Here is a 9,205-nt window from a genome sequence, read left to right on the forward strand (position 1 = left end):
CGACGTGTTTTGATTTTGAAACGTGCAGTGCTCATGTTTATTCAACGAAGTCAAAGGGCACAAATAAATCAATGTATGGGAAACTGGTAATGTATATCGAAATATCGGAAATGTGTTTAAAAATCATATCACCGTTATTGAAAAAAATTATATCGCGATACATATTGATATTGAATTATTGTCCAGCCCTAGTAGCACCTACTGCACAGTGAGGCATATTGTCTTTATGGCATACTTAACAAACTATTACTAGTGTTGATAGTGTCTTGACACACGCACTGCTGACTCATTAACATAAATCAGCTCTGTGTGTTAATTCAAATCAAAAGATATTTATGTGTGAGTTACAGCTTGTGCTGCAGTGAAGATCTGCAGGATCGCAGCCAGCCGTCTCAAAAGGCAGAGCGTCACCTAGTATGTGATGTGAAGATTAATGATGTTTCACAGATTTATTAATTATATGGTGTTTCTGTAATTACAGTAGATAGAGATGGTATTTTTTACAGTATCGATAAAGTACAGTACAGTAAGTGAGCATGACGTTCTTGAAGTCTCCATTGATGCCCAGCAAGTCAAACTGCAGTTCTTATGGCATCATAGCACTTCACTACAAATAAGATGCCCTAAATTTGAGTTTTAATATTTGATCCTGTGTTTTTATCCCACTGAAATACTTTAAACTTTGATAGGCTTTGTAGTTCAAACAGATGATGGCTTTTATAAGCTCACACGTCATCGGCAGATCCTAAAATAGCGCCGCTAGTCTTCTGCAGTCTTACAATGTTTTGTGAGATGCTGCACAGAAGATTCTTCAGCCACAGCTGACAGGTATTGAAATATAATTTTTTTATTTCATTTTTAAAAACAAATGAACATTCGTATTTTTTTGGTTAATTGCTCTTTTATATGATAATGAGTATAATGTTTACCCTGGAGGTCAAATGAAGCTTAGTTTTGTTGTGACAGGCATGATGGGACTGAACATTTATTAAAGAATTGATTTATTAAAGAAAATTAAAGAAAATAATTTTCAAATATTTAAATATGAATATTAAACATATTTTTAGATATACATAGCTTCATGACATTTCTAACTGTTTACATGTACATAATGATTGCAGTTTGTTATAATAATACATTATATTATTAAAGAAGAATTATATTTTATATAATGTGTTTCATATTTTTATATATTTATTTTATACGACTATATATTTTTTAAATAGTTTAAGGACATTTCTAACTATTTGCGTGTACTTAATCTGTTTGCAGTTTGTTATAATATTAAATATTATTTAGGAAAGTTATTATATTGATGTTTTTTATATTATTAAATTTTTACACATTTATGTTATATATTATATATATATATATAGCCTTATTGTCTCAACCAGTTTAAGCAGAAGAAAAGACTGAAGCAAATGTACCACACCACAATGCTAAAGTGCTCTGGGGGTTTGCTAAGCGGTTACTGCTGTATTCTGGGTGGTGGTTGTTTGCTTTTATTTCTTACGTGATTATATTAAACTGCAGTGTCTCGCCTATTTAATCAGGGAGCATCGAATGATGTTGCACAATAGTGATGCGCGGATGAGCTAAAACGTCACCCGAATCCGCAGCTTCAAATAAATTATCCACCCGCCAACCGCCCGCACCTGTATTTTTGTCTGATTTAGATAACCGCACCCGACCCGCACCCGATCATCACATTATTCATTCTCTGTCAGACCTGCTGCTGAAGTGTTGAAGCAGCTTTATCTTGAGGTCTTCAGAGGGTTCAAGAGAGGCCAGAACGCTTTGAAAGTTGCCACAGACAGATAGGAAGCTGAGGGCTGAAACTTTTTAGGGCTGTTTGTTTGGGTTGTGAAATGATCTAGTAATGAAGACGTGTTGAATGACCCTGTTTATCTCTAATCAGTGTGGCGTCAGTGCAGTTTACAACACATGCTGACAAAAAATTGGTGTAGGCTTTACTTTACTTTCAACAGTTTTTGCTCAGAAATTGATACTAAATTTCACTATTAATTACAAAGAAACAGCAAGTTACAGATTGGATTAAATGGACATTTTTTAAGTAGAAACTCTGAAATAATATTTTCTTGTAAACATTCCAAAAATGTTTATTTACAACTTAACAAATTATTTTTTTAGAGTGCTGTTTTGATTGTATTGGGCTAAAGTTGCTCTTTAGGACATGTTTCTTTCAAGGATCAACTTTGTCTTTAATGTTTCTCCTAAAGTTCCTTAGAAATAGACACAAATGAGGCAATTGTTGACACACAATAAGAGTAAAGAGCTGGAAAACGAATGTGGATAACAGCTACTCTACCAAAGTTTGGAAAAATTACGATTTATGTTTTTCCAAGAGGTAACAGTAAAACTGAAATATTGCTGAATTTTCAGCATCATTACTCCAGTCTTCAGTGTCACATGATCCTTCAGAAATCATTCTAATATGCTGATTTGCTGCTCAGTTATTATCAGGTATTATTGGCGTTCAATTATTAGTAATGATTCTTATGATTTTCAGTGCTGAAAACAGTTTTTGCTGCATAATATTTTTGTGGAAACCAATTTTGTGCTGCATTTTTCAGGATTCTTTGATAAATAGAAAGATAAATGAGCAAAATCTATTTGAAATAAAAATTGTAATATATAAATGACTTTTTTCTTTCTTACTTACCCCAAACCTTTGAATGGTCGAGTATCACAATTTCCACAAAAATATTAAGCAGCACAACTGTCTTCAACATTGATAATAATAAGAAATGTTTCTTGATCAGCAAATCAGCATATTAGAATGATTTCTGAAGGATCATGTGACACTGAAGACTAAAGTAATGATGCTGAAAATTCAGCTTTGCATCACAGCAATAAATTACATTTGAAAATATATTAAACAAGAAAACAGTTATTTTAAATTGTAATAATATTACAGTTATTTTAAATTGCAATACCATTTCAAAATATTGCTGTTTTACTGTATTTTTGATTAAATAATTGCAGCCTTCATGAGCATAAGAGACAAAAACATTACAAATCTTAATTATTATTATGTCATTTAGTATTTGAAAGTTAATGAGTTCATATTAAGATCTTTGACTTTTGATTGCATATTTAGGTATTTTGGTAAATCTGAGCACAGTTTGAGACAGTTGAGATCTGTTGTGAAATTCTAGAGGAGACGTTTTTATCAGAAGACCTTTCAATTTGCGCTCTGTTCGATCTCAGTTCTTTCTACATTGAACTTTCAAATCCAATGCTGTACTTTTATTAAAGTCTTTCCCCTGGAATCACGTCCTCCTGGTGCTTTCGATGTCTCACTGGGTTTATAATGTTATACCATTAAGCACATGTGATGGCTAAAGTGTTAGCCCAGCTGACAGCATATCATTCCTCCACTCAGAGATAATCAATATAAATGACCCGAACGGAGGAGGTTGTTGCCATAAGGACCTCCTATGATGATTCACCTCTCAGATACAGAGTTGAGAGCATTGAGTGTGCTGCGAAAACAGGCCATTATTGTGAGTGGTGAGTGTGAATATGTGCAGCTCATCGCTGGTAATCGCTTGGATATGCTCGCATGCTTACGCAACAGCTTGCGTCATCTTCAAAAAGCTCTGGTGGGACATCTGAGAGCGTTGGATGAGTCACTCCTAGTGTGTGTTGTAGATGCATAGAGAGAAAGTGTTGTGCATGAATTTGTTCATCTGCTCTACTTACACCCTCCTGTTTAATAATGAAGCATTACCACAGGCAGAATGTAATGTATTTTGTTGCATTGGTGGTTTGAGCTTATTTAATGTATTTGACATTCACTTTATCTTTAAATAAAAAACTTTATCACAAGTTTATTTCTTGTTCTAACACTCCACTATTGTTTTGTCATTCAGGACTTTGCGTATGACGACCCAAAGTTGGAGTTTAACGTGGATGCGCCCAACGGATTGGTGATGGAGGGATATCTGTTCAAAAGGGCCAGTAACGCCTTCAAAACATGGAACAGGTAGATTGAATCTGGTTAACTGCAAGGATCTAAGCAGATATTCAGGACTGGGTGGAACCAATTATATACACAGATATCATGTTTTTAATGTATTTTAATCAATTTAATTTGTTCATTGAAATTAATCTGTCTTTGTAAATCCCATATCGCTTGATCATGAGTCTGAATATTCCTAGTTTGCTTTTAATCAGGCATGCAACTAGGTCATGGTTGGGTTTTAGGGATGCAACAATATGCAAGCAAAAAAAAATCATAATTATTTAGGGATGCACTGATATGTTGCATAAACGTTCTGGCCTGATACTGATATTATTTTAGTGTTATAGATATTCAAATTCTATGTTATTCTGTCTAAATAAATTCAAATTCAAATATTAAAAACTAAAATTAGTCCATTTAAATTCTACAAGTGAATTTAGGCATCACAACATTAAAGTGTGGTATGAAAAAATTCATAATAATTTTGAGACTTGATTACAATCAACGGTGTTATTAAATAATTTATTATTGTTTTTATTTATTTCAATTATTATTTATTAAACAGTTGTATTATTGAATTATTTAAAATTATATTTTTAAAGAATAATTTTTAATGAGTTACTGACAATAAAATTAATATAAAAGTAAAAACTGAGGAAGTGAGCATGAACTATTAAATATCCAATATCGATATCCATTAAATAAACTCTAATATCAGTGTTATTAAATTGTTTTTTATTATTGTTATTATTAATATTATTTATTTAAATAGTTATTTATTAAACAATTGTGTTATGAAATTATTAAAAATATATATTTTTTTTAAGATTAACTTTGAGTTCGATGACAGTAAAGGTAATAAAAGTAAAAATTGTGGAAATGACCATGCACTATTAAATACCCAATATCGATATCCAATTAAAAATATCAGTAGATAATCATTATAATACAAATGTATCATTATATAGTAAAATTATGTATTATTTCAATTTTTGAAACCCAGCATGCCAATGATTAGTTATTACATTTATAAAAATAAGTAATTAATAACTAATTCCTTGTCTCTTATATCCTTGTATTGCTTTGTTTTTTTTTTCAGGCGGTGGTTTTCCATCCAAAACAGCCAGCTGGTTTATCAGAAGAAACTAAAGGTGAGTTCAAATCAGCATTTAGTAAGTGGACACATAAGTCACAGCAGTTTAGACAGCTTAAGTAATCTGTCTTTGATATTAACGAGCAGCTTCATTATACAGTACCTAGAGAGAATGTACTGAGTTTGTGTCAACGACATGTATCAGCAGAATTCTTCAGCTCACAATCAATGATGGTGAATCTTCACCTCACAGGTCACTGCGCTGTTAGATACAGTAGTTGTAGTTTAGCCAGGCAGCATATCTCCAGAGCACTCAGTCTTTTTGAAGATAACAAACTCATTCCCCGACAAATCAATGCATGCACACAGTGCTGCCTGCTCTTCATCCGTTGGGGAATATCCATTTATTTCTGCCGAAGTGCTTGCTCAGGTAGTCTGTTTAAATGACTGTGACGCAGTGCTGTTTAATGCATTTCAGAGCGAAATAGGATTATTTAGAGCGCTTTTCTTCAAGTCAGCCAATTTACAGGCTCACTGAAGCGTCTTCATCTTCCACAGGATTCGCTGACGGTTGTTGTGGAGGACTTGAGACTCTGTTCTGTCAAACCTTGTGAAGACATTGAGAGGAGGTTCTGTTTTGAAGTCGTGTCGCCCACCAAGTGAGTCCTTAACCAGCTTCTGTGCAGTAAAGCTCAGACTTTAGATGATCATTTTGCTCTTAAAGACTTTTGGAGCTGCATAACTAGTAGTAATTGTGTTGTATGGATGTATATTGTAGGAGCTGTATGCTACAGGCAGAGTCAGAGAAACTCCGGCAGGCCTGGATCCAGGCGGTTCAAGCCAGCATCGCCTCAGCGTACAGAGAGAGTCCAGACAATTATTACATTGAGGTTTGTACAGTCAACATGCTAAATCACTATAACATAGGATGAGCATCGGTTTGGTCAATTAAAAACAACAAACAAATGAAACAGTAACAAAGTCACTGTATACTCAAATAAGCCTGTGTAATAAAGCTTCAAAAATTATGTATCCCTATTTTTCAACCTTTTGACGATATTCAATAGAACTGGCTTAAAAAAAGTGTATTTTTTCCCAGAGCAAACGTAATTTCACTGTTGTCAAGTAGATTAAAAATGCAAGCAAAATAGAGTAAATAAAACCTTAAATATATTGTTTTATTATTTTCTTTTTACTAATAAAATGTTGCAAAATGATTTACAAATGAACTGTCGATTGAGTGTTTTGAACTAATTCCTTAAAATAATAAATAATCATTAGACTACAATGTAATTTTTTAAACAATAATGATAATATTAATGATAATAATTATTATTATTATTATTGAATGTTGTGTATACTTATACTTATGTATTGTAGTTTGAAGTTTTGAAAAACTAATTCGAGGATTTTTTTGTAAACCTTTTTGATGAACAACTGAATCAAGTAAATTAGTGTTTTGAACCGATTGTTTGTAAACCACAGTTCAAAAAAACTGATTCACATAAATGATTTAAACTTCCCAAGTCTGTTATAATGTTTGCTACTGACATTTAAAGCTGTTATATTTTCCCCCAAATAACTCTGTGCTCTTTTGTGTCTGTCTCCAGCGTTTGGACCGGACCGCTTCGCCCTCCATCAGCAGTATAGACTCAGCAAACGAGCCCAGAGAGCGCAGCGGCAGGGGCGAGAGCATTCTGCAGCGTATCCTGTGTCTGCCGGGAAACCAGCAGTGCTGTGACTGTGGGCAGGCTGAGCCACGCTGGGCCAGCATCAATCTGGGCATCCTGCTCTGCATCGAGTGCTCCGGCATTCACAGGTAAGGCAGAGATAAGGAAGAGATCATAATCATGATCCATTATACCTGATATCTGAGTTTAGTTTGTCCCGTGACCAGCCACTGTAAACACGTTGTGTCACTCAGTCGGGTTTCCTAGTTGGATTAGGTCAGATCGGATTCTCCCATTAGAGGCAAGCCAGCGACCATAGAGTTGTCAGGAGGTCAGCGACTGCAGTTAATTTCCTCCAGAAACACAGTGATAAATATCAAGGCATCAACATAATAATAATAATAATATTACTAGCAATATATGAAATTTTTTTTTTTTTTGCAAAAGATGGAAATGGCTGAATAATAATATTAATAGTAATAATAATAATAATTATTACCAATTTATGCAAAATTGTTTTACAATGGAAATGGTAGAATTATAATAATCTAATAACAATAATAATACTAATTAATATGTTGTTGTTATTATTGTTGTTGTTGCTGTTGTTATTATTAAATTATTAATAATATTATATTATAATGATTATAATTATTAGCAAATCATGCAAAATTGTTGTGCAATGGAAATGGTAGAATAATAATATTCTAATAATAATATTTAAATATACGTTGTTGTTATTATAATAATAATAGCAGTAATATTAATTATTAGCAATTTATGCAACATTGTTTTGTAATGGAAATGATAGAATAATCTAATAATAATAATAATTCAATATATCTTGTTATTATGATTAATATACAATTGTTGAATAATATTAGTAATAGTAATAATAATAATAATTAGCGATTTATGCAAAAAAATTTGCAATGACAATTGTTTATTATTATTAATTATTATTATTATTTATCCGTTCCCACTGCAAAACAATTTTACATAAATTATGATGTTGCGTATACACTTTGTGTATACATTCAAAAATGAAAAGTATAGGTAATAGTAGATTGTAATTACAATTTGACAGTTTTTGTGGTTTCTTGCAGCAAAAACAGTAGTAAACATGACCATTTCCCACCCTTTCTCGAACTTTGCTTGATTTTAAAAGAGCAAGTAAAATCATATGTTCCATAATATGACCCCTTTAAGGAGTTCATGAGATATGTTAAGAGTTTGACCTACTGAATATCAGATTCTGTTTCAAAACATGAGACGTGCTGGCTGTTTATGCAGTCCGCCGTGTCTCAACTATCTTATGAATATTCATGCTCTTCCTGACGCCACACCTCTCACTCTGAGCTCACATGAGACTGTTGCTGCTCCAGACAGTGTGGCACACCATCACACAGTCTTTGCCCGTTCTGACTTGGTTGCCTGGAAACGTGCTGATCTAGTGGGCAGAATGCACATTTACATGAATGCACATTTACGGCTGCCGCTGTTCCTCTCAGGGAAGCATGTTGTCTAGTGATGTCAGCCGTCCCAGTGCTGCTTTCCTCAGCTTGAGTGGGAAACAGCTTGCTTGAATTGTTAGTGAATGGTGGGAGTTTGAAGCCCTTGGAGAACTTTAGCAGCTCAGACCAGAAACCTTTCTCAAGTTTACAATCAGAGATTGGCTGATACTGCTTTTTTATTTGTGTATTTGAGTCCAGTAACAGATACTGTATGCAAAATGTTTTTTTAATTATTGTTTTATTTCAGCTTTTTTAATGCAATAATAAATAGAAAATCATTAGATTACAAGAAAGAATAATAACCATCATCATATTAATGGAAGTTATGCAAAATTAATAAGAATTATAAAAACAACATCAATCATTATCATTATGCAATTTTATTTTTGCAAAGTTATTAACTTTGTAAATTTTAAGGTTATTAACCTTAACTGTCACCCCCCATTTTTTAAAATAGGCATGAAAGTGCACTATCCAAACTTAAATTGTTGTAAGTTATGAACACTTTGTAATACAGACCTAAGGTTGGTCTCTTTGCAAAGAAGAAAATCAGCAGATTATTGCAAAATAAATTTTTTTGAAAGTATCAAAAAGTTATATAAGTTTAAATGTACTGTAAATAAAATGCACTATATTAATTTTATATTATTTTATTTATAATAAATATTTTACATAACAGGTTTTACTCTAAAATTGGTATAAAATGAAAGCCTTATGTCTAAATAAGTTATGTTCCAAATTAGGCTTGCCGCGATAGACGGTGCTGGCGGTGATACCGGTGTTAAGCCGCAACACCGGTTACGTCACTTGCCCACCGCGTCACCGACCCCCACCGTCGTTTTGATTTTTTATAGAAATAAAAATAATTTAGAACAGACACTACAATTAAAAACTGAACGCGGCTGCTCAATGCAGCGTGCCGAACGACAGTAGCATCACA

General features: G+C 33.0%; 1 protein-coding gene across 2 annotated transcripts in view; it reads left to right on the forward strand.

Moving 5' to 3' along the window:
* acap3a (ArfGAP with coiled-coil, ankyrin repeat and PH domains 3a) overlaps positions 1–9,205 on the forward strand; it is a 72,576-nt gene that overhangs the window by 52,741 nt on the left and 10,630 nt on the right. For both annotated transcript variants that reach the window (XM_016510838.1, XM_016510839.1), the window contains exons 11-15: positions 3,897–4,009; positions 5,088–5,139; positions 5,640–5,740; positions 5,860–5,971; positions 6,692–6,900. In XM_016510838.1, the coding sequence (XP_016366324.1) occupies positions 3,897–4,009; positions 5,088–5,139; positions 5,640–5,740; positions 5,860–5,971; positions 6,692–6,900 (587 nt within the window). The remainder of the gene's footprint in view (positions 1–3,896; positions 4,010–5,087; positions 5,140–5,639; positions 5,741–5,859; positions 5,972–6,691; positions 6,901–9,205) is intronic.

Source organism: Sinocyclocheilus rhinocerous, unplaced genomic scaffold (assembly GCF_001515625.1).
Source record: "Sinocyclocheilus rhinocerous isolate Xijiao unplaced genomic scaffold, SAMN03320098_v1.1 scaffold714, whole genome shotgun sequence".
In the NCBI taxonomy this organism is placed as follows: Eukaryota; Metazoa; Chordata; class Actinopteri; order Cypriniformes; family Cyprinidae; genus Sinocyclocheilus; species Sinocyclocheilus rhinocerous.